This window comes from Monodelphis domestica, chromosome 1 (genome assembly GCF_027887165.1).
Source record: "Monodelphis domestica isolate mMonDom1 chromosome 1, mMonDom1.pri, whole genome shotgun sequence".
Classification (NCBI taxonomy): domain Eukaryota; kingdom Metazoa; phylum Chordata; class Mammalia; order Didelphimorphia; family Didelphidae; genus Monodelphis; species Monodelphis domestica.
The window spans coordinates 89,178,611-89,204,603 of record NC_077227.1 but is presented as its reverse complement, the minus strand read 5'-3'; the positions used below and the strand labels follow the sequence as shown (position 1 = coordinate 89,204,603).

The 25,993-nt window shown below is 36.0% G+C and overlaps 2 protein-coding genes across 7 annotated transcripts in view; one reads left to right on the top strand and one right to left on the bottom strand.

Moving 5' to 3' along the window:
* The first annotated feature begins 2,272 nt into the window (after positions 1–2,272).
* On the top strand, positions 2,273–13,305 carry PSTK (phosphoseryl-tRNA kinase). 6 transcript variants are annotated; one of them, XM_007478854.3, is made up of 8 exons: positions 2,450–2,588; positions 3,346–3,533; positions 3,749–3,830; positions 6,634–6,922; positions 7,415–7,613; positions 10,859–10,934; positions 11,779–11,872; positions 13,090–13,305. In XM_007478854.3, exons 3-8 carry the CDS (start codon positions 3,822–3,824, stop codon positions 13,287–13,289), a joined length of 867 nt encoding a protein of 288 aa, XP_007478916.1. In that variant the 5' UTR covers positions 2,450–2,588; positions 3,346–3,533; positions 3,749–3,821; the 3' UTR covers positions 13,290–13,305. The 6 variants fall into 6 exon arrangements, with proteins under 6 accessions (XP_001376308.1, XP_056658892.1, XP_056658889.1 ...); XM_007478855.3 differs by having other exon boundaries at positions 2,450–2,921; XM_056802911.1 differs by lacking the exon at positions 3,346–3,533 and having other exon boundaries at positions 2,303–2,921.
* IKZF5 (IKAROS family zinc finger 5) overlaps positions 11,922–25,993 on the bottom strand; it is a 37,069-nt gene continuing 22,997 nt past the window's right edge. The window contains exons 3-5 of the mRNA XM_001376257.5: positions 20,796–20,959; positions 19,718–19,900; positions 11,922–18,392 (exon numbers count right to left, since the gene is read on the bottom strand). Of these exons, the coding sequence (XP_001376294.2) occupies positions 17,449–18,392; positions 19,718–19,900; positions 20,796–20,928 (1,260 nt within the window). The 5' untranslated portion in view covers positions 20,929–20,959 and the 3' untranslated portion in view covers positions 11,922–17,448. The remainder of the gene's footprint in view (positions 18,393–19,717; positions 19,901–20,795; positions 20,960–25,993) is intronic.

Genomic DNA, 25,993 nt, shown 5'->3' with positions numbered 1-25,993 from the left:
ATTGGATGTTGTGTGGGATGAGATTCAGTGTACAATTCTCAGAGTGGTACTTGACTTATTGTAACCCTAATTTTCAAGACCCCTTAGTATTAATATTCCTTAGACTAAAACTGCTCGCCCACCCCATAAAACTTTGTTTTCCTGACCTATTTTCAAAAACCTTGAGAAGAGTTTATCTATACCCTGGGAAGAAAGCCAAACTATAAGATAAGCTGAAGGAGGGAGAGTTAAGGGAGTTTCAAAAGTATCATTATGGTCCCAGCCTGGGAATCCCACCATAGTCAGGGGTTTTTCTTGATCATGAGTGTCTTTAAGGGTATATAATATTGAAAATTACATGTCACAGCCACCATCCCCCATTGGACAGGGAGGAGGAGAATCTTGTGTTAGGATTGTTATAATAGTCTGTAATTGTACCTAGAAGAGAGGACATTTTTTGCCCTGAACAAGGAGCTTATATGGGCAGAATCCCTATTCTTTCCTTTCCCCTGTCCCCTGCCCCCCATCCAATGATTTTTTGGATAAAGCCACTTGTCTCTGCCAGCATCTTATCAAGTCTATTTGCTCATTAGAGTGATTTCTGGGGGTACGAGATGTCACTGCAGAGACTGTTAGCCCCGAAAATTTAGATTTTAGAAATTAAAATTTAGAAAAGGAAGTAAATGGGGATTTATGTAAAAAATTAGGAGAGAAGTGGATTGGAAGAGCTATTGGGTGTGTTCCTGAAAAAACACAAGACTGTCACAGTCTAACTTGAGGCATGTGGTCTAAACTGAGATACCTAAGAGAGCCTCACAAATCAGCTCCACAAAGGCAGCCCACCTCATCACTGGCATACTTTGGGATGTTTGCGAACTACTTCTGAGTCAAGAGGTATAGGGGATTGCATCCATTTGCTTTATTGCGGGCGGGGCAACCTAATACTTGGTGTTCTTGTTTGTTTATTACAGTTTTGTGTCTTTATTGTTTTTGCTTTGGGATTGGTGATTCTTGAAATTAATTTTTAACTTGGTCTTTTTAAAAATCAGAAAAGTTATTTTGCAAGTGTTTTGGACATTGGAATCTGAATACATTTATTTACTCCTGGTTGATTTCTATAGCTTCAGAACATTTCGTTCTTGAAAACTCTCCATATTCAAGCGTCTCAAATCACTTAAAATATACCTCCTGGGGCATATTTTACAGACCCTGCTTTGGCACCCTGCACCGGCCACAGCGCAAGCGCTCTCTTATCGCCCCCTGGTGGTGTAAAGTAGTCTTTGCCAACTTTTGTTTAATCTTGAGGACCCTAAAATTTAGGGTTGGATGAGGCGGGGTGCTCATTTATGCCAAGCCCTTCCTTTTACACGCATCCAGAAGCTTACTGGCAAAGCAGATACTAATGTTGATATTGATGATAATTATCGCTTCAAAGCTTGCAACGATCTTTACAAATATCTCATATTGATAGCTAAAAATAGCAGTTAACGTTTATATAACGCGGTGTACTAGCTAGAGGCTTCAGATGGTTCTAGTCAGTTCAAATTCGACCTCAGACACTATCTCCGTGACTCTAGGCAAGTCACTTAATCTTTATTTACCTCATTTCCCCTTCTGTAAAATGAGTACACACAGGAGGAAATGGCAAACCATCCCAGTAACTTTGCCAAGAACCAAACCCGATTGAACGACGTGCATTACGCCCTTTGCAATTAGATTGTTATTTAATTCTCCCAACGACTCCGGAGAGGGAAGTGCTATTATTATCCTTATTTTATGGCTGATAGTTATTGTCAGAGGCAACACTTGTAAGGTAGGGGAGAGGAAAAGGGCTTGAGAAAATGTAGTCATCTTGGCTTCCTTCATCATTATACGGATTGTAGCCATTAGTAGCCCCCGGCAGCTTGTAGGGATTCCACCATCCTGTGATTTTGACTCCACGAGGCATTGTGGTCCCTCCCCCGATCCTTTCTCTGTGGGGTGGAGGGGAGACCCCCGCTAGCTCCGCCGTCAATTCCATCTTTAATAACCAGCGCGCTTTGATCCTCCCCACCACCATTTCCTGGAGAAAAGAAGCAAGGAGCCTGGCTAGCGTTTGGCAAGGTGTTAGAGGAAGGGCCACATGATGCGAAAACCACCAGCTTTCGGACCCAAGGAAAAAAGTTGGAGCAAATAAAAAGCCTCCACCGGGAAACTCGAGTTAAACATTGTAGGGAGAAAAAATGTAGGGAAGACGCAGTTTATTGTGATTGGATGAAATGTCTGTCAATCAAGTTCTCCACGCTAGGATAGATCCGTTTGAAACCATGCGCATGCGCATGCACATCCGCCCTGGCAGACGGGCGGCCTAAGAAACCTGACACGGTCGGTCTGGGGGCTTTTCTCCGTACATCATGAAGAGAGAGGAATCCACCTGGGAAGCCGGAAATGAGGGGGGGAATCAGCTGGGGCTCTGCGTCCTCTGTGGCCTGCCAGCCTCTGGCAAATCTACCCTGGCCCGCTCTCTTAGCGACCAGCTGAGGCGGAAGCAGGGCTGGGGCGTTGCCGTCATAACGTACGATGATATCATCCCAGAAATGTTCTTCGAGGGAGAGAACGGGCCTACGCTGGTTTGTAGGGGCAAGTTCCTGAAGTGGGCGGGCTCGCGTACCCAGTGGACCAAGGATCAGCCGCTTTCATTTTTTCTGAACCTCTTGGGTACCGCTTCAGGCATTCCCAGAGGCGGAACAAGTCGCTAGGCCTGGCGCCTTATTTAGCTTCATCTGTTTCCACCATATCACACTTTCTCTCGCCCCCCGGAAAGATGTTCAGGCAGAGCCTATTACTTCTGGTCCTTGGCATGTGGAGGGAACCCAAAGTCGGGGATTTGCAGTCACCAGTCTGATGATGACTTTGGCCAAGGCACTTAATCGCCCTACGGCGACGGCTCATTATACTTTGTTGTAAGGGTTACACCTTCCAAATGCTTATTCGGGGCCCTGGGAGAGGGATGGAGAAACTAGTTATTTCCAAACCCTGGATTTGGGAGACTCCTTAAAGGTCATCTAGAACAGTGATGATGAACCTTGGCTATGCCCCGCCCCTCCAGTCCTTGTGTTAGCCCCTCCTTCCCCGGGACTGTGTGGAGGGAGAAAGGGAGGACAGTGGCCCCTGCTTGGGAGTGGAGAGTGGAAGGGGAGTGGCCCTGGTGCTCCTTTCTGGGGAGGAAGTAAACCCTTCCACTGGGCTGCTGAGCCGAGGGGAGGCCTGGTGAAGAGAGGGAAGAGAGCAGCTTGGCTGGAATCTCTATGCCCTTAGAGATGCCATCTTCGGCATCCAGGTCACAGGTTCGCCATCAAGGATCTAGGACTTTTGTTTTTGTGCCAGGGACCTGTGGGTTACCATCGCAAAGTGATTCAGGTGGTGCAGCAGGTGGATGTCCCATCTGGAAAGAAGTCAAGTTCAAATTTAAGGGGAGTGGCCCCAGTGGCCCTAGCCAAGTCACTGAAACATTTTCTACTTGGGTGTCCTCATCTGTAAAATAGGAATAATAATAATGGCACTTAACTCATAGGGTGAGTATGAGAATAGAGACAACATTTTTAAGTGCTTTACAAATCTTAAGGTGCTATATAAGCATTAGCTAGTGTTAATGATATTTTAAAGCCATAAAAATAGGATTGGAAAACATATTCATTGATATGCAGTTATCAACATGTTAAAAAAAAAAACACCTTAATGGACCCTAGATTAAGAATTACTGATCTAAATCAATGCCCTCATTTTACAGGTAAGGAAACTGAGGCTCAAGAAGGTTAAGTCACTGCCCAAGGAAGGTAGTAAGCATTTAGTAAGCACCTACTATGTGCCAGGTACTGTGTTAAGTTTTTCTTAAATTCTTTACAAATGTTCATTTATTTGATTCTCACAAGTGATTTGGAAATTTTATTAGTGGAGTAGTTTTGAAATTCACATTATCCCCATTTCATGGTTGAAGAAACTTGGGCAGACAGATGCCCAGAGCTCTCTCCCACCTCTATATAGCTTACAAAGTTGGGAAGCTATGTAGCTGGGATTTGAATCTAGACCCTTTGGGACTAAATCCTTGACTTTTTAGAGATGTCTTATTTTTAGTGTTAGTAGCTTGCATTCTTTTAGCAACATAAGAATTTGTCAACAGCCCTGTGAGGTAAGTAGTATACTATTACCAACTCCATTTTGTAGTTCACGATAACAATAATACCTAACATTTATTTAGCACCTACTATGTGCCAGACAGGTACTATACTAAGCCCTTCACAATTTCTGTTTCAGTTTGAGTTTCACAACAACCCTGAGTGGTAGGTGCTATTATTGTCCCCATTTAACAGATAAGGAAACTGAGATGAACAGGTGAAGTGATTTCTCTGTGGTGACATAGCTACTCATTGTCTCAGGCTAAAGATGAGCTTGGTTCTTCTGACTCCTGGCAAGTGAGTGCTCTCTGCAGTATGACACAATACCCTAGTTACTTAGAGAAAAAGATTCTTGTCATTCCCAGTCTGAAGCCCTTTGTCTTCTTGCAGATCCATCCCCCTTCCACAGTTTGTTGTGGTTTGGGATTATTTGTCAGTTATTTGTCCTTTACAAGCTAGGTACCTGATCTTTTATGATTTAAAGAGAAGGTTTAGTTGAAGTGGACACACAAATGTGCTCTGTAGGATGCTTCATATTGGATTTACCATAACCCTTAGACTGTGCTGCTGATGTTCTGACTTAGGTCTTTGACTACTTTCCATTCTGATGGTTTATGAAGTAGTTTTGCCAGTGTGCCATTGATCCCTGGAACAGCCTCAGAATTAACAGTTGTTTTTCCTAGTCAATTGTTTTTCCATATCTTGCTTTATAAATGCTATTTTTCTTTTAGACTTTTTCAGTTGAAGTATTGTTTTAGGCACATGAAACTCAATGTATTTGCATAATCCCTCCCAAGCTCTCACCACTTTGGCAGACCTTTGGTGCCATGTATTTAGTATTATTAATTTTTGGAAAGTTTTTGAGTCTGTCTCTTGCCTGAACTAGTGATAGAGCAATGAATGGTAAAGAATGTGTTTCTCTGAACTTGGCATCTTTGCCTACTATGACCTTCTTCAAAGCTTATCTCCTACTATCAAACATCATACCTTTTCCAGGGAACTAATGGGAAAAAAAATGAAGAATGGAGGCCTAGCATTACCAGATCTCAAACTGTACTATAGAGCAGTGATAATCAAAACAATATGGTAATGGCTTAGAGATAGAAGGGTGGATCAATAGAACAGACTTGGGGTAAATGACAGTAGCAAGATAGTGTTCAATAAATCCAAAGATCCCAGCTTTGGGGACAAGAACTCACAAAATAATCTGGGAGAATTAGAAACCAGTATGGGAGAAATTGCGTTTAGATCAACATCTTAAACCCTATACCAAGATTAATTCAAAATTGGTAAATGACTTAAATATAAAGATTAGGTGAACATAGAATAGTATACTTGTCATATCTATGAGAAAGGAAGGATTTTAAGACCAAACAAAAGATAGAGAACACTACAAAATGTAAAATGAATACTTTTGATTATCGTAAATTAAAACGTTTCAAATTGCGGGGGGGAATTTATAACAAAAACCTCTGACAAAGGTCTAATTCCTCAAATTTATAAGGAGCTAAATCAATTGTACAAAAAATCAAGCCATTCCCCAATTGACAAATGGTCAAGGGACATGGATAGGCAGTTTTCAGATAAAGAAATCAAAACTATCAATAAGTACATGAACAAGTGTTATAAATCTCTCATAAATTAAAGAAATCAACCCAGAGGTACCACCTCACACCTAGCAGATAAGCCAATATGACAGTAAAGGAAAATAATAGATGTTGGAGGGGTTGTGGCAAAATTGGGAGACTAATGCATTGCTAGTAGAGTTGTGAATTAATCCAACCATTCTGGAAGGCAATTTGGAATTATGCAAAAAGGGCTTTAAAAGAATGTATATCCTTTGATCCAACAATACCACTACTAGGTTTGTACCTCAAAGAGATAATAAGGAAAAATTTGTATAAGAATATTCGTAGCCATGCTCTTTATGGTGCAAATAATTGGAAAATGAAAGGTTGTCTGTCATTTGGGGAATGACTGAACAAATTGTGGTATCTGATGGTGATGGAATAATATTGTGCTATCAGGAATGATGAATTGGAAGATTTCTGTATGAACTGGGAGAACCTCAATGTACTAATGCACAGTGAAATGAGCTGGAGAACATTGTACACAGAAAGTAAAACATTGTGGAATAATCCAGTGTAATGGACTTTGCTCCTAGTAGCAATGCAATAAGCTAGGACACTCCTGAAGGATTTATGGGAAAGAATGTTAACCACATTAAGAGAAAGAACTATGGGAGTTGAAATGCAAAAGCAAAACCTTATCACTTATCACATGAATAAATAGGTATGTGATTTGGGATGTAGGTTTTAAAAGATCACTCTATAGCAAAGATGAATAATATGGAAATATAGGTATCAAGCAATAACATTTGTATAGCCCAGTGGGGTTGCTTGTTGGCTCTGGGTGGGGGGGAAGAAAATGAATCATGGAAACATGGAAAAATATTTAAAAACAAACATTTTTTAAAAATCATATGTTTTGTCTTTTGTAGTCATCCCAGTGGAAATCATTCCGACAAGAACTTTTGATGTACCTTGAACATTTCTTGATGACCATAATCAACAGATGGGAATTATCTGCCCCGATCTTGAGGACTAGAGGAATGTGGGAATGTTTTGTCGACTGCTTGAAAAATCAAGGTCTTATATGTTCTGGAACAGGAGAGGCCCAGTGTTATTCCTTAACCAATACAACTCTGTCTCTACCTTTGTATCTGATCTTGGATGACAATTTTTATTACCAAAGCATGAGATATGAAGTCTACCAACTGGCTCGAAAATGTAATATACTTTTTTTTTTCTTATATTCTGGTAATTAGGTGGTATGGTGGGCCAAGTGGTGAGCTTGAATTTAAGAAGATTTGAGTTCAGATCCTGCCAGGTTCACTTACCTGCTATGTAATCCTGAGCAAATCATTTAAAACTCAGTCTCAATTTACTCATTTGTAAAATCGGTTAATAATAGACGCTACCTCATAGGGTTCTTGGAAAAGTCAAATAAGATGACATATATAAAGCACTTTGTAAACCAGAAAGTTTGATATGAATGTAAGCTATTAAGTAGATGATAGTAATATTAGTCATCTCTGACAACCCTTTAATTCTCTTAAGAAGTTTGTTAAATTTCCAGAGATCAGAACTGGAGGTACTAGCTTTTTGGAAGCCAAGATTATTTTTCAAATCTTGTAGTTATTGCTATACATTTTCTTAAGATTATGCATCATGATGATTTTGAAGTATTTACTTATGAATATTTTCCTTTTAACTATTCAGATTCCTTAGGATTTTGCCAGTTATTTTTAGATTGTCCAGTTGAGTCCTGTCTAGAAAGGAATAAGCAGAGAAATAAACCATTACCTGATGAGACCATACAGCTAATGGCAAGAAAGATAGAATCTCCAAACATTGAGAAAAATACATGGGAACACAACAGTCTTGTTATTAGGAGTAGAGGATCTGGTTCTGAAGACAGGTATGTTCTTATGGTCAAAACTTTTGCTAGAATATATTATTAGATATTACATCTCTAAATGTGACTTCGAAGCATTCTGTATTGATTGCTTATAAAAAGACATGTAACAAATAGTGGGATTGATGCCAGTTCATTTCAAATTCTTCCTAAAACCTTTAGCAAATTACATATAAACTATATATGAGGTAGACAGAGATTTCCTATGATACACTCAAGCACTATCACAGTTGTTTGCTTCTTCTTGCATACTGTTGTCTTGGTTCTCCGCACCCCTAAAACAACTAGAAATGGGTAAAAATACTTTTTCCCCCACAATTCACTAAACAAACATTTAAGTTACTACTTGGTAGAAACTGCAATTTAATAAAAGAGAGAACTCATATGCAAATAAGTTAGAATTTGATGGGAGCAAACGAAGAGTCTAGAAAAAGTGATACAAGAATCATGAAAAAAGTCTGAGGTATGCTAGTGTGCCTCACCAGAAGTATCAAATTCACTGTAACCTTAAGAGGGAACCAGATTCAGATGTATTTGAGAAAAGAAAAACAAAAATACAAGGGCAAACATTTGTTTAACAAAACAAATACAATTGCTGATGGGGATACCTACCCAACAGATTAAGTGACTTGCCCCCAGGGTCACATGACTACTAGGTATTTGATGCTGGATTCAAACTCTCCACCCCTTACCTGACTTTAATTTCCTCCAGAAGTGTGGCTTTAGAATACTAGAGAAGGAAGAAGGTAAGGCTTATCCAGAGTTGGTAATTAGCAAAGTAGTAGGAAACGGGAGATACTCAGAATAAAAACTAGTGCTTTGTTGACATAGCCAATTTCAGGATCAAGATTTTGAAGGAAGTAAGGTGAAAATAAGAGTAAGTGTGGTAGATTGGGAAAAAAGGAAGGATTGAGAGACAGAATGTTATAATGATAGCAAAAAGCAGATCCATGAAAAGGGAGGCCCCTTTGGAAAGGTGGAAGGACAAGAAATGATGAGAGGGATTCCACAGCATTTAGTAGTTGTGACCACCTATCCAGGTGTCACCACACAGTGACATAGTCAGAACTCATGGGAATTAAGATAGATGATGACCCAAGAGATCCAAGTATTCCAGGAGAATGTGAAGTGGCTAAGGATGAGGGCAGGAATTGGGATGTAGAAGATTGTGCACCAACTGCTGAGCTCATTGAGAAAAGGAGAATGGCCAGAAAGTCAGCAGAGTCAGAGAAAGATTTTAGGATATGGTATGGATTTGAGATAGGGTCATGTTGAGTGATGACCATTATGTATAAATCCATAAAATGGACAGCCAGAACTGAATTATAGGAGTCAACTTATCCAAATCCCTCATTTTACAAATAAGGAACTTGAAGTAAATTGAATTGGATCCTCTGACTCCAGATCTGTTCTGCTCTGCTGACCACAAGGGCTTGCTAACCTATACCAAGAAGTTAGGGTGGAATCCTTTGTAGCTATGTGACTCTGGGCAATCTACTTTACCTCACCACATCCATTTTATTGCCTGTAAAATGAATATAATAATACTTGTACTATATAGCTCATAGGGCTGTTAAAATTAAGACATTTGCTAAGCCTTTCTTCTTTATATATATATGTTCATTATCCTCATTAGTATCATTGCTAGCCTTTGTAGATTTTAACCTAAATTAATTCTGTATTGATGTGAATATTAATCACATCTGAATTCAGTCCACCTTTCTAAAATATCTTTTAAAGGAAAATATGTAGAGTCAGGCATATGTAATTATATGCATAAGCACTAAAAAATGCCAAATGTTAGTTCAGTTTTTATGGAAATTTAAATAGAGAGTGTGACATATATTCAACTACTAATATGGTTTTGAAATTTTCAGCAGAATTAACTGGTTACCTGTTTTCAGGAAAGTGCATCAATTTTGTTTATTTCAGTTTCAGGTATCCTGTAGTCCAGTAAGGTAGTCATCCCCAGTTTCTTGAGGATATTTGAGATAGATGTCCTTCTAGTTCCCATTACATTTGACTAGAAGCAAAAGAAAATAGTAATAATAGCTAACATTTACATAGAGCTTACTTTATGCCATACACTGTACTAAATACATGACAATTATCTCCTTTGATCTTGACAACAATCCCGGGAAGTTGTTGCTGTCATTATCTCCATTTTACAGATGAGAAAACTGAAGAACTAAGTGATGTGCCTGAGGTCACATGGCTAGTAAGTTTCTGAGGCTGGATTTGAACTCACACGCTCCTGATTCTAGGTCTACTGTTTTATCCATTGTGCCCTTCCAATTTCGTGTGTCCAGCTCTTACTGGGATCATGTAAATCTTTGGGTCTTATAGTCATGAGATACCAATTTATTTGCAGTCTCAGAAACAATTGATCCACTAAACAGCTGGGCAGTATTTGTGCTTATCCATCTGTGCTGCAGGTGGGATGATTTGAATTTGTGTCCCAGTAAAACAGGCATGCTAGAAATCGAGTGTCACATAGCATAAAGGACACAAATCAGGAAATCTGGGTTCTAGTACTGACTCTTCCATAAACCAGTGATGGAACCTGAAGCAAGTCACTTTATCCTTCAGTTTCCTCCTCTGTCAAATTCTAAGAGTTGGACTAAGTGACCTCCAAGAGACCTTTCCCACTTAAAGATTTCTCTGCTTTCCCTAGTTAGTGTGAAATATTCTGTCAGGGATACCTGAAGTTTTTTGTTTGTTTTTTGAGATAAATCTATAGACTGCCCATTCCTTCTTTATAATAAGAGATGTTGATAAGTCATACCTCTACTTCAGAAATCAGGGAGAGGGATGTTTTTGCCCTTTTTTTGGTCTTCATAGGACAAGAATATGGAGTCACACCAGTGTTAGATAACTAGTAAACATTTAATACATAGCCTATATATATGTTATAAAAAGTGAGGATTATTATTTATTAAAAGTGTTTCAGGCCTAGTAGGCACTTCACTATTGGGGGTTTTTTGTTTGTTTGTTTTTATCCCAGAATGGAGAAAGGACAGTTTTGAAGACTTTTTGATTTGAAATAGCCTTAATTTTTTTTTTTAATATAGTCTCATTATTTTGACAGGTATTTTGGTGCTTTATCTTAGAAAGTTATTACAAAAATTTAGTTTAGTTTTAGAAGCTTGGACCACAGTGACTGTATTTTGTAAAACCAAACTTTATTACTAAATATTAATTCCTTTAAAAGTATGTTTCAGATTTTTTTTTGGTAAATTCTTTTACAGCAAAGAAGTGACTGATTTACTGACTACTGCTTTGAAAAACCCAGTAAAATGTTTTGAGGAAAATATGGAACAAAAGGTAAATTCTTCTTTTATTCAATTTAGTTTTGATTAGAAGGAAGTCTTTTATAGTTATGCTTTGGAATGTTTTGTGCTGGGTAGGAGGAACTGTAAAAAATAATCTAGAAATAGGTTTTGAATGATAATACATGTATAACCCAGTGGAATTGCTTATTGGCTTCAAGAGGAGAGGGAATGAACATGAATCATGTAACCATGGAAAATTCCTTATAAATAAATAAATAAAATTTGGACAATACTAAGTAAAAGTCATTTATAGAGGATTTTTAGGGATTCATTTCCAAGTCATTTTAAAAGATTATGTTCAGATACTTAACTTACAGCATAGGTTATGTATTTTGCATATTCTCCTAAAAAACTACTTATTCACTTTTCTTCTTTGGGCCTCCTATCTCTCCAGATCTGGGCAAAACTAATGATATTCTGGGTTGGAAACATACACATTTACTTACAGAATATCTTCATTACTGGTTTTCTTTGATTTTTATTATACTGGGGCAAGTTCACTGATTATGAGCAGTATTTATTTATTTTTAAATTCTTACCTTCCATCTTAGAATCAATACTGTGTATTGGTTCCAAGGCAAAGTGGTAAGGGCTAGGCAATGGGAGTTAAGTGATTTGCCCAGGGTCACACAGCTAGGAACTGTCTTGAGGTCAGTTTAACCCAGGACCTCCCATCTCCAGGCCTGGCTCTCAACCCACTGACCCACCCAGCTGCCCTCTTGAGCAGTTAAGTGAATGCTTAATCAAACTGGATCAAATATTATATAGTATAGTACACAGTAGGCATTTAAATGTTTGTTGAATGAATTAAAGTAGCAACACTTTATATTATATAGGAAACTGATCGAATTATTTGTTCAACCAATATTCTTCATCAAGCTGATCAGACATTCAGAAGAATTATATCTCAAACTATGAAGAAAGCCAAAGGTACTCATCACCTGTTTAATATGTGTAAGATTGAAATAAATCAGCCAACTAAAAAGGAATTACTTTTAATATAAATTTTGTGACTTTTCATTTCCATTTTGATAACATCTCTAAAAACATCTGCCAAAATCCAAATAACTACTTATTGAATATAATTTAGCTGTGTTTTCATATAACTTCCAATTGGAACTTTGAATTACAGAATTACAAAATACCAATGCAGGCCTCAAGTAAACACTATGTCAAACAGAATGAATTTATAATATAAATTAATTCAGTGGAGTACTTCAATCCTTAATCTTTTCGAGGTGGCTTCCACCAGTACAGATCATCATGTCTTTTCATTCTCTGAGATTCTTGTCTATGCCTTTCATAAATCTTACATACAGGATCCACCCAACAGGTAAGATGGGGATGGTTTGTAAAATTCACCTGACATGGATATATTTCATCAAATCTAGCATACATTTTTCAACAACATGTTAAAGAAAGCAAAGTACAATTTTGCTTGTTTAGTTTGCAAGATGAAAGTGCTGAATTGAATGCACTAGATTATAGGGAGATATACAGTGATGTGAAACAGAAAAGGTGAAATCAACACATATTTAATTTCTGGGCACTTTTACTAGATGTTCACATTTTCTCATTCCTAAAGTACAGATGAAATTGTACCAGGGAAAGGCATAACAGGAATATATGTACCAAAATAATTTCCCAGGTGATATATGGGCCCATGCCACAATAGAACAATGCCAATGAGACTTATATTGATGACTTATGATAGCCTTCAGGTAGTCTGATTTTCAGGAATTATCTTCAGTTGGAAATTTATTACTATGTTTTAGATCAATAAGATAATGAATCACCTATATGAACTCTTAACTCTTACCAATATAAGGATTTTGTCTTTCTAACTTTGATCCTATTGGGTAACAGTAAAATTTTGAACTATTATTTAAGCAACTTTCTTTGACTGATTTCAATTAATATGCTTGTATCACATTTAATATTTTTGTCACTATCTCTATGTACTGCACACAACTATTTAACAAGTGAACATTGTCATTATTTACCTTATTCAAAATAACTGTTCCTCCCCCCCCCCAAAAAAAAAGTAACATAACTGTCTTGTTCTGGTGATACATAGCCCATATTTGTAGTCACTCCATATGTTACATATTTGGAAAAAACTGTTTAAGATTATATATTTTTTTTAGATGAAAAAGTGATTGCCTACAAGCTGAAGCTTCTAGCAGAAGAACTTACCAAGCTTAAGGCAGACTTTCTGGAAGACCTACGACACGGAAATAGTAAAAAAATTCCATGTTCCTGTCAAAACAGCATTTCAGATGTCATTCATTTATTTCATTATGAGAGAGATAATGTTGTGCAGAAATATATTCCAAAGGAATATTAAATTGATTTGCATTGTGGATGAATTGTCTTTAATTTTTTCAAGCATTCACAAACTAGTTAAAGATCAACAATTTAAAATGACCATGGTAGCCAGGCAGATTAACAGAGGTCTTTAGTACTTTAAAGAACTCAATCCTAAACAATCAGAATGTCAGAAAGGAAAAAAATGTATTTAAAATGCATCATGAGCTTTTCATTGAGCTTAGCCAAACAACAGAGAGTTCAGGGAATTGGGTTGCTTTTTAAACACCACAGTACTCTAGTCTGGGCAAACAGCCCAGAGTAATAAAGCTGCAGAGAGAGCTTTATACAAAATAAAATTAAGATATATAAATAAGATGCAACCTAGGAAATTATTGGGAATGACTGTCTCTGATGTTTATTGGCCACCAAGTTGCCCAGTAGAATTAACGATGGACAACAACAAACAAAAGGAAGATTTGTTGTGTAAGAGAACTAGATGGCAATGGATTCTGGATTCTGTTAGCATCAAGTTAGTATTGGGGAGAGAACAGGTAGAGCAATCTATTTAGTTATAGATAGCTTAGGTCACTTTGAGGCAGTATGGGATAGTGGAAAAAATTATAGATGCAAAATTATGAAGAACTTGAATCTAAATTGACTGTGAGCTCCTTGAGGAACCTTTTTCTTGGTATCCCCAGGGCTTGGCACAGTGTCTGGCACATAGGAGGCACTTAATAAATGTTTATTAATTGATTGAATTCTACCTTTGACACTGTGTGACCATAAACAATCATTTAACATCTCTTGAGATTCAGGTTCTTCAGTTGCAAAAAACGAATACCTCTTCTCATGAGATTTAGTGGGTTTTAACTGAAACAATGTATTAAAGTGCTTTGCAGATGTCAGAACACTATATTTGCTACATTGTTGCTTAATAAAAGCTGCTTTTACTGATTCACTGTATATTCATGCTCAGTTAATAAATTGGGTTGTAGATTTTTTAAAAAGATTATTAGTCATTAAAAAGCTCTATTTTATTCATATTTTACAAAAGCAAAGCTTCACAACATGAACTGCACTAAAGTTGAGTTATTTGGCATTAAACTTTTCTGTACTCACCATACAATATGATGTATTTTATATCCATAACTCAAGATTCATCTTTTGAATACAAAATAAGCTCTTTACATTGAAATACATATTAACAAACGTGAACATGACGCATGTAGGCTCTAAGACTGCTTAGTGAAAAAAAGTATTTAGCTGGGAATATGTTTTTCTGTAATAAGACATCAGTTTGATACATATTTTCTCAGAGCCTGAATTTGTCATGAGGCCTGACTATGAAAATTCCTTGGTAATTTAACATTCCCTTTGTCATTATAAATCCTGTGCCTTTATGGCAACACATCTATTTCTGTATTTAAACAGCCGTGAAAATGTCCTATGGGATGATCTAACAGAAAATCCTACTTTTTACTTTAATTTCAAGAAGCTATATTTACACACTGCATTTGTAAAATCTGAAATAAAATTATTCCCTGTTAATCTTCACAGTTTCTTAAAAAAATATTAGTGGAGATAAGTTATCTACCAACTTTTAAAATCTGAACTGTTATGTTCACTAAACAAAAATAAATTTAGTCTCAGAATATTAAAATGCCTGTTAACAATAAAGTACTATAAATAGTGCATGTTAAATTTTTGTTTATAAAATGTTTGACTAAAAATAAAGTGGGGAAAAATGTGTGTTTAATACTTAAGTATAGAAATTAACATTTTCCCAAATACAGTATTTAAATAAGTTCCTAAATTTTTTAAACTAATACAAAAGTCAATTAGTAGATTGACCTTTAATGATTTAGTGCATTTCAACACATTTAGAATTAAATTTAGCTTTTAAACAACTTTGGGATACCAATTGTGCTCTTTATTTTAGGTTATATATGGCAAATATTAGTATTTGTATATATACTAGTATAAAACTGGAAAACTACCTTTTATATATTTAATTTTTAAATGCATGTTAAAAATCTACTTTTAGTTGTCAGAAAAACATTCAGGTCATTGTTTGGCACAGAACACAGTGAGTATACTGGATTCCATAAGCAATTTTCAAAAAATTCAAAATGTTTCAAATAATTGTTTTTTCCCCTATTCACATTAAAATAAGATACCAGAGCCAATTCTTACATTTAGGTTCCTGCAGTAAGAATGATTTTCAGAATAAATAATTCAAATAATACTGAAAAATAGAATGTTTGTTTCTAAGGCTAATACCTTTTTTTATGAGGAAGAGATAATTGTTTGGGGGAAAGTAATTCAATATGCTGAAATATTTTGATTAAGACTAATTTATAATTTATGCTAAACACAAAAGCACATTTTAATGGCTTTCTAGCATTAGCGGCTCAGTGGGAATTGGAGAGGCCTTTAGCCTTACAGTCAGGGAGCTTTATTGTTAGCTAATGTCATCAATGTTTTCCATTTTGGTCCAGAAGTGTTTTTTGGCTAATAAGTGTACTGTAAAATTTAAGATTTTCTAAGCAAGACTCTAGTATTATTTTATGATCCAAACTCTATTTTTTAAATTTATATTTTGAAATTATCAATAAATAACGCAGAATCCTAAAATCAAAAAGAATATATTTTATTGTTTAACCAACCTAATTATTTTATTATTACATATGTTTGGAAAAAGAGTAACCTTTTCAAAGTGAATTCACTTTACTTTTACCTAGTATTTCTTATAATCCCTAAAATATCAAATGTCAATTTAGGAAATTTTATCCCCATTGTTACTCTTCCATCCTTTATTGAACTGACATAAGTGCCCTTCATAGTTGTTTATCTGAACACAATCATATTTTTTAACTGTTTGGCATAACTGCAAATGAACATGACAGATTGAATAAAAAAAAAAACACTGGTACTAACCTATAATTTACACAAAAGTTTAAGGCTGGTTTTGAATAGGCTTACTCTGACACATGTTAGATTACTTTTTCAAATCTAAATTTTTTCACACACATCCAGGATTCTGTAGATTTCTCAGAAAAGATTGTCATATAAGGGACAGAAGGAAGTGCAGAAAACCCCAAAACCTTTTGAAGGATATTTTCCAGGACCAAAAAAGTAATTGTAAAAGATGACATTCTGATGTTCGTCTTTGGTAATCAAATTATTAGGAGGAAATTGTAACTCCTATTAGTTATCTGGTTATCTGATGCCTATAACACCAGAACAAATTTCAAATTAAAAAGCACAATGTTAAAAGAAAAAGACATTTCTTCTGTGAAATAACAGGTACTCTCCAACAAATACATTTTTATTTTGCTTATTAGTTCAATTTTTTTTTCCTGTAGACTGAAAGTGCAGTAGTGTGAATGCAATGGAAAATGGACACCACCTTTTCACTAATGCCAAAACAGTAAAAAAGATACAAAGATGAAATGTTATTTATATCACAAAAGTGAACATATTTTTCAAAATAATTTTAGATGCTGGGGTTCTTTTTTCAAGAAAAATTTGGCATGTGAATTTTTAAAATAACAATTATACTTTTTTAACATCAGAAACTGCTCTTAATTTTTTTCCTTGGCAAAAAGGCAATTTCCTAAGCTAAAACCAGTGGAACCCCTTATTAGTTTAACAGATTGCTTGAACTCAGTACATGGGCATGAAGTTATCAATTAAGTGTTATTTTAAAACATCCCTTCTGTTAAACATTTTAAGTGGTTTGGTTTAGTAAAATTTTAAAAATCACCATTTTAGAGCATGGTAGAAGTTTCAAGGTACCATGCCACTTCTAAAGCTGAAATAATATGTGAAGAGAAATATGAAGAACTTGGATGAGCATTATGAAGCGTTTATGGGTCTTAAATGAATGAAATTTAAATGAAGGCTCATGAGATAGAAGTACACTCCGATTCTTATCTACTGAATGAAGCCGGTTGGGGGTGAGGGAGGGAATTCAAACTGAATTAAATCCTATCTATTTTTATCACTAACTCATAAATGGTCTTGCCCAAAAGAGACAAATTTGTCTCCATTGTCAAATTTGCATCTTAGAAACAAAAAAATATGATCTCTTAAATTAGTAGACACCTATTAAGGATGTTTTATAAAAGCATGAAATTTTAGAAAAGCAAGACCCCCCCCCCAAAAAAAAAAAAGCATGATGTGATTGTTTTGTATCAGTGCTGGTTATGTTGCCCTCTTGCAAAATGGCAGGCAAAATCATACTTGTTTTTACATTTGCATCCACATATATTACATTGAAAAGGGTTTTCAAACCCATGACATCCCATATGAATAGTATAAAGAATATTGTCTGCAAAGTACATGTCACAGTGCTGGCAGTGATGCAGAAGCTGAGGGTCCTGAACTGGCAGGACTGGAGTTGGTGTGCTGGGCTGGCTGTTACTTATGCTGGGAGTACTAGTGTGAGCACTTCGTTCACTGCTTGGGCCTGCCACAGGGCTATAGTTCCTTTGACTGTGTGATGGCCGAGGTTCGGGACTTGTAGGAGAGGAGCTCTGAGGCATACTTGTTGATACAGCAGAAATAACTGCTGGAGTGGTGGGCTGCTGAATCATAAAAGGCTTTTCATCAGAGCATGGAACAACATCGGGAGATGCTGGGTTTTGATTCTCGGGTGGCAAGCTAGATAACTGTCCTGCTAGAGTGGATAGCTGATTTAAAGGGTTGTCAACCATGAGTTCTTGTGGGTCCCTTGGTAGGCCACTAGTCTGTGTCGTTTTTCCCATGCTTTCATAGGTATCAGTCTGGATATTTGGGATTTCATGGGTAAAATCATTCAGGTAGTCTGGTTTCTGAACCACCATGGAAGGTGGGCTCAAATTGATTAGTGCTCTCCTGCTGTACCCTAGATTGCTAGTCTTCTTTTGTAAAACCCCCCACATTTTCTTGCTGCTTAAGGAAGACCTAGTACCTTTAATTGGTACCATTTTATGTTTACGTCTACGATGATGGGAAAGATTACTTCTATCACTGCAGCGGAAGGAACATAATTCACATTTGTATGGTTTTTCACCAGTATGGGAACGCATATGGGCTTCCAGATGACGCTCATAAGCTGATGCAAATGGACATAAGTGACATCTATGAGGTTTTTCACCTGTAAAATAAAGGAAAGATGATAGAAGCACATTTAGTAGAAAATTTTATGATCATTTTATTCATTGAATTTAGAAATGTAGAAGAAATATCCTGATAAGCATAGAAAAGTTATACATTTAGAATACAACTAAAAATTACCATAGGTTATTTAAATTAACAAAAATTTTACTAAGTTCTAGGGAAAGTTAATCACTGGAGATACAAAAATGAGAGAACAGGCCCTGCCTTCAAGGAGCAAAGAATTAAAGCATTTAACAAACTAGATCTTAAGTATAAAAGCAAGGCCCATTCTAAGTTATAAGAAATTCAAGGAGGAAAGCGATCACATACACAAATAGTATAAATTATTCTTCTCATTGGTACAATATTTGTGATGTTCAGGTCTACCAAAGACTATTTTGTTAAAAAAAATTTTTTTTTTTAGTTTTAACCAGCCCTCTTATAGATGATCCGATGAAACAGTGGAGCAATCATAATATTTTATTAATAATGATATTCCCTACATCATAATATGGTGAAATGAGAGGTAATTTTGAAGCCAAGAAGATAGCTTCAAGACCTGCCTCTGACACATTGTGGTCATGTGACCATGGGAAAGCTTTTAATCTTTCTGTTCTAGCCATTTCTCTAAGACTCTTAAATTGCAGAAAAGCTATAAACATATTGTATATCATAATGTATAGCTACATCATTTACACCAGAATGTATTGGATATCTGTGTATATGTGTCTATATGAGATGTTGTAAAAGTTTTAATAGCTTAAAACTGCACTAAAACAATTATATAAGTGGCTTTCTTGTCCTTTGTATGTAATTAGATTATTCTACTTCAAAATTAGTACAGTGGCAAGAAACACCTTTCCCATCATTATATCCAGGTTATTGATAGTACATCACACTCACAAAATTTGCTATAAAATTTTTAATTGATGAGACTACTGCCAAATCTTATGAAATAATTTGGAAATATCTAATTGTTAATATCTATGTGAATCCTAGAATTAGGATGATTTCCCCCACCACTACCTGTTACACCCTAATACCAATAAAGACAGTCATGATAAACTCAAAAGTGCAAAACTCCACTGCTAATCAGCATGATATAAAGTAGCACCAGTAGGCAAATGCTAAGGGGCAGCAAGAAGCTGGGTATATAGTAGAAGCAGTGCTGTGGAGTTCTGCTTACTCTCCAGGACAGGAAGATCTGTAGAAAGGAACTTTCTCCAACACAATATCTCTGATGGATAGGGGAATTTCTTTTAATGTTATTTTTAAGCTATTGCAAGCATTCACACATATACACTAAGAAACTTATTTCATTACCTGTGTGAATTCTAATATGTTCAATAAGCCGTGCTGTTCCTTTGCTGGCATAATTGCAGTATCGACATTTAAGCTTTCCATCAAATGTTCTTTCAAATCCATCCACCAGCATTCCTGAGTTTTCATCCAAGGAAACTTCAACAGATGGATGATCAAGTCCATTTTGATCACCATCTGTCCCAGCTATAAACAAAGTATGGCAACAGAAATCAAGTCAATTACTTCTACAATTTTAATTTTGGTCTAATGTGGTACAAAGTCATTTAGAAATGATAATTTAATTGAGCATGTTGAGATTCATTTAGTACAACATTTAAATTACAAGAAGGAAATACATTTTTTAAGACTTCCTTTTATTGTTATTTTAAAAGATGTTTTTCTTTCACTTTTGTTTAAAATTTCAATTCAGTTCACTTACTCCTTTAGTATTCCTCAACATCCTTATTTCACAAGAGGGAAAATAAGTATATGGGTATATGTTGTAAAAATTTTACTTTAAAGTTACTGGCATAACTGAACACAGTTGTCTGTTAACTAATTCCCCCAAATACTCATGGTTGTCATGTTATGCCACACAGAACAAATTTCTGTTACGTTAGTCTGAAAGAATTAATGGAGTTTTCACTTTTACATTCAATTCAATGTACACATAGGTTCTAAGTCATATTTGTTTATTAAGATCTTCAAATTCTTACCTTGTTATTAAGCTCCTAAGATAAAATTTAAAGGTTTGGCACCAATTAACATTAAAAATCACAGAACTTTGGGCCTGGTGTGGAGTCATTGGCAACCTTATCTAGTCTGACTCCTTTTATTTTACAAATAAAGAAACTAAGGTGCAAAGAATTCAAGTAATTGACTTATATTAGTCAAATAGTTTACCAAATGTCACAGACAGCTCAGGTCTTCAAATTTCTAGGACAGCTCTATTCACTATACAGTTGTCTCTCTCAATTTAATGGCAATGGATAAAATATTCATATTAAAAAAAAAACAATTCATCTAGTAGTTTATTCTTCAAAGTAAATGTTTACAATGCAGCTTGGGTAGGTAAAATACGTAATAATATTTAGTCTACCTCCCTGAAGAGCCTCTGCTTCTTTGTCTCCACTAACTGATCCAGAGATCATATTCACGTGGTGGGTCTGTTGAGTGAGATATTCCTGAAAATCTTTCACAAAGTCCAGAGGCTCTGGTTTCTTTTCACCCATATTCACCTTCTGAGTTTATGATTTCTTATACCTGAAAAAGTAAAACTAAATTAAAACTTTACACTACTCAGGTCAACTCAACAAAGACTTATTGGGTACCTAAAATGTAAATAGTTTTGCAGCTAAAAGTTATAATAAGCAATGGTGGAATACAGGTTAGTTGGCTTTCTAGTGGCCATACACAGCAGAATGGTTAGTCTTGAGTTTTGTATACTCTAAAAGTTTCATCAACCTAGCAAGAGTTGGATAAACTCTAGGAAGCCAATTTGTACTAATCAAATTAAAAACAGACTGATTTAGAAAACATTCTGCTAATTTAGTTATTTAGAATGGGAGATAAGCCTAGAAAATGAACCAGTTATCTGCATAAGATACTTCCCCTTTGGATGGGTTAACCACTCAGAGGCCCAAATATCAATACTGCTTACAGTATTACAGTTGCTTAGTGAAAATGCAGTCAAAGGACTATAGGAAAAGGATCACAGATTTAGAGCAACGATTCTTATCCAGGGTCAATGCAGGTTAAAAAAAACCCCAACATTCTAATAACCATATTTTGATAGAATTATTTTTTTCTTCCACTTGTTATTTTATGTATATAAAAATGTTAGTCTGAGAAGGGGTACACAGGGTCTATCTGATTGCCAAAGGAGTCCAGGAAAGGTTAAGAATGTCTTATTTAGAGCTAAGGAAATTTGGTCCATTTCCAATTCCCTTTCCCTCAATTTTATAGAAGGGGTAATTATAGCCCTCAAAAGTTAAATGGCTTGTCCAAAGTCACACAAGTAGTAAATGGCAGAGTCAGAATTGGAGCCCAGGTCCTCTGACTCTAGATCCAGACTGCTTCTCACTGCACCAAGCAAAAGGAATTAGATATTCTTTTTTTTTTTAAACCCTTACCTTCCATCTTGGAGTCAATACTGTGTATTGGCTCCAAGGCAGAAGAGTGGTAAGGGTTAGGCAATGGGGGTCAAGTGACTTGCCCAGGGTCACATAGCTGGGAAGTGTCTGAGGCCAGATTTGAACCTAGGACCTGCCATCTCTAGGCCTGGCTCTCAATCTACTGAGCTACTCAGCTGCCCCCCAGAACTGGATATTCTTAAGGGGGATTACTGTCAAGCCAGTCATGAGGAATTATTACTTCATGTCCATCAAGCAAACAAAATTGGCAAATGATGGGAAAAGTAATGGCTAGGTGAAAACTGGCAAGTTTATTCATTGCTAGTGGAGCTGTAAATTGGTTCAACTGGAAAACAATTTGGAATTATGCAAGAAAGGGAACCAGGTCATTCATGCATTTTAAACTAGTGATTCCATTACTGGGACTATACTCACAAGAAGGTTATTTATATCAAAATAATAGTAATAATCTGTTTAACAGCCTTATGATAACAAAAAGCTAAAAGCAAAATATGTGCCCATTGGTAGGGGAATAAAAACAAATACATATGTATCTATAACTATATATATAATAAAATATTATTGATATAAGAAATGATGAATATGAAGATTCTAAGAAATACAGGAATATATAGGAAATGGTGAACTGAGAAGAAAACTAAACCAAAAACCCCAGTACATTCAAATCCATATGATACAAAGTCAGCATTAATAGGGAAAAAAAAACAACTTTGGTAAAATATAATGGTCAATATTAACATACTAGCAAAGTTAAAACAAAATATCCTTCCTTTCTGTTAATAACCAATAAATTGATTGGGGGCAAGGGGACAGGAATATGTCTGTAATAAGGTTTCTGAGGATATTTAGTAAGGAAGTTTCTGTTACGTCAAGAAAAATATCAGTTAAGTTTGTTGGTTTGTTGTTTTGTGTGTGTTTTTTTTTTTAAATAAGGAAGGGTATCCTCATCCCTACATATTACTGAATAGACATTGACAAATTCTTCTGTTTTGGCTCTCCTTTTTCTAGACTTCATGCAGACCTCCAACCTCCTATTAAGACATTATCTTTACTAACTAAAAAAGAACTGAAGAAGGTTTTCCTAGAATTCAGTTGGGATGTCTCATTTTGAGAATATCCTAAGAAACAACTGGATCTTCTTCAATGGTGAAGACCATTCTTAACTGAATAACCAAATTTAACAAATTCAATTCCACAAGTATTTATTGAATACTTACTATATGTAGAGCACCATGGTAGGTGCTAGGGATTAAAAAACAAAAATGAAACCCACCTCACTGTGAATCTTAAAACTGTTCAGACTCTACCTTAGAACATTTGGTTAAGGCTATTCCCATTTAAACAATGGAGGTACTTGATTAGGAATGTAATAGGAACTTTAAAATTACTCCACCCATACTTAGGCATACTTTAGGGGAAGATAAAGTTGTAAAACTCCTTAGTGAACAATGAAGGTACTTAACTCATACTTATAGTGAGGCCAAAACCTTAAGCTAGGTCTATTTTTAGATCTAATACAAAAGAGTGCTAAGTACCTATGAAGGTTAAATTAATCACTAAAAGGTCCAGCAATTTACAAAAGGCAAGTTTAACAAAAGAGGTGAGAAGTACTCAGAAGATATAATCTACCCAGAGAAGGTAAGAACTAAAAACTAAGAATGGGTTGTCCTAGGAAAAGTGTCTACTGTGATTAGTAGACATGAAAATTTAGGGGAGGTGACACAAGAGAAATTTCTCTAAAAGGAGCTGTCTGAACCAGTTCAAGAGGGTTCCAGTTAGTTCAGCTCTGAAAGGCTGAATTGCTGGGCTCTCAGTGGCTGAACTTAGTTGAGCTCAGAAGCTAAACTGGAAGGTCTCTCTGAACACTAGAGTTTTTGCTTGGGAAGATCTTGTGGTGAGTGATTAAAGACTGACTAGTCTCTCTTAAAGCTCAGGCCTAGGCCCTTTCCTATTATTTCCTCTTACTTCTGTCTCTCTCTCTTTAATTCCTTCATTTGTATTAATTAAAATCTCCATAAAACCCAGCTAACTTGGGTATTTCATATTTGGGAATTTTTCCCATGGTGACCACTTATTTTTGATTAAAATCAAGATGCTAAAAATTATCTTTACAGTTTGGGCAATTCACAGTCTTGAAACCCATAAACTCTTTTCTCTGTAACATCGCTCCTGCAAACTTCCCCTTCTGAAGTACTTGTAAAACTTTCCAAATTTTTAAATCTCCAATTCTCTCACATTAGTACTCTGATCTCCATCCTAGTTCAGGTTTTGATTGCCTCTTTCCTGAAGTTATTAAAATAAACTCCTAATTGGTCTCCTTTCTTCCAGTGGATCTCCCATCTAATTCATCCACCATATGACCATGTCACTTACTGGATCAAAAATTTCTGTACCCCCCTATTAACTGTAGTAGGAGAAAATACAAACTCTTCAGCCTATAATCTAACTTCAATCAATTTTTCTAGCCTTGCTTCACATTACTTAACTTCACATACTACATTTCAGCTAAACAACTCCCCTTAAATCTGACATTCCATTTCTATTCATATGAGCATCTCCACCCCAATGCCTGGAATCCTCTCTCTTGTCCCTGCTTTTTACAATCTTTATCTTCCTTCAGAGCTCAGTTCATGTTTACACATTGGGAGGATACAAAGGATGAAGTCCTGGCCCTTTAATACCTCATAATAATTTTTTGGGGAAACAAAATATGTATATATGAAGGAGTAAAATGGTTAAATAATGGATTATACAATTAACTGTAAGAGGCATCTTGACATAATGAATAGAGAGCTGGCCTCCAGGTGAAGAAAAATTGGGTTCAGGACCTGCTTATGGCATTCATACTCTGGTTTTCTAAGTGCCCTGGCTGTAAGAAGTTGTAGCGCTGTCAGCCTACACTTGTTCTTCTACACGCTGATGAAATCAAAGATCTAGTTCAAATAAAAAAGTTTAATAGAAAAACTCACAAAATCTGAATGAAAAACAAGGCTATAATTTACTCTTACTCTTGTGGAAATTCATTTCAAGACCTGGACAAATATTTTAAGAGCTGACATGTGCAAAGCAACCACAACCACTATCAAAACTGAAGTGTTCTCAGAAATGAGTTATTTGGCAAGTTATTAATATTACCCCACAGCATCAAGATTCACTCAGTTTATCAGTTATATCTTCTCTCCTATCTTACTCTGAAGCAACATCAGGGATGGCTAGATGGCTTACTGGATTAAGAGCCAGGCCTAGGGGCAGGAGACCCTGGGTCTGCTGGGTTAGCTAGCCCTTCCTGCTCTTCTGCCTTAGAACCAATACATTAAAAAAACAACTCAGCAATGTCACTTCTGCAAATAAAATCTTAGCTGACTATAATAATCTTTTTACTTTGGAGTCCAAGGTAGAAGAGTGGTAAGGGTTAGGCAATGGGGGTTAAGTGACTTGCCCAGGGTCACACAGCTGGGAAGTGTCTAAGGCCAGATTTGAACCTAGGACCTCCCATCTCTAGGCCTGGCTCTCAATCCACTGAGCCACCCAGCTGCCCCCTCTTTTTACTTTCTTAATAATCATTGAGATAAAGGTAGAGAGAGAGAGAGAGAGAGAGAGCTACAAGTCTTTTCACTGGGCCTATGTAAGGCATAGAGGAGCTTTTTATCACTTTTAACTTAATGGCAACCTTCTGGTATGATCCATAATCCCATAACTGATATCTGTATATGGGTTAATGATGTTCAAAATAAGAATAATATGAGTTGGTGGGGAAAAGTGATGGAAGATAGTAGGGCAGAAAAGGGAAGCCATATGACACATATTGCATACCACCTTCTACATGAATCCTTTCCTAACCCCCTTCCACAACTCCTAGTATCCACCTCCTCTCTCTTGTAATCGATTTTGTATTGATTTTTCTCTATACTTATATATGCATAGATTATTTCCCCAGAAAGAATGAATAGGTATTGCCTCATTCTTTGTATTCCCAATGCCTAGCACTGGGCCTGGAACATAGTAGATGATTAATAAATGCTTGCTGACTGGTATTACTCTTGCCATGACTTAGAATCTGGGAAGAATTTCAATTGTTTCCCTTTTTGAGTCCTGAAGTCATACAAGATATGAAAATCAATATCATACTGATGGACTAATTACT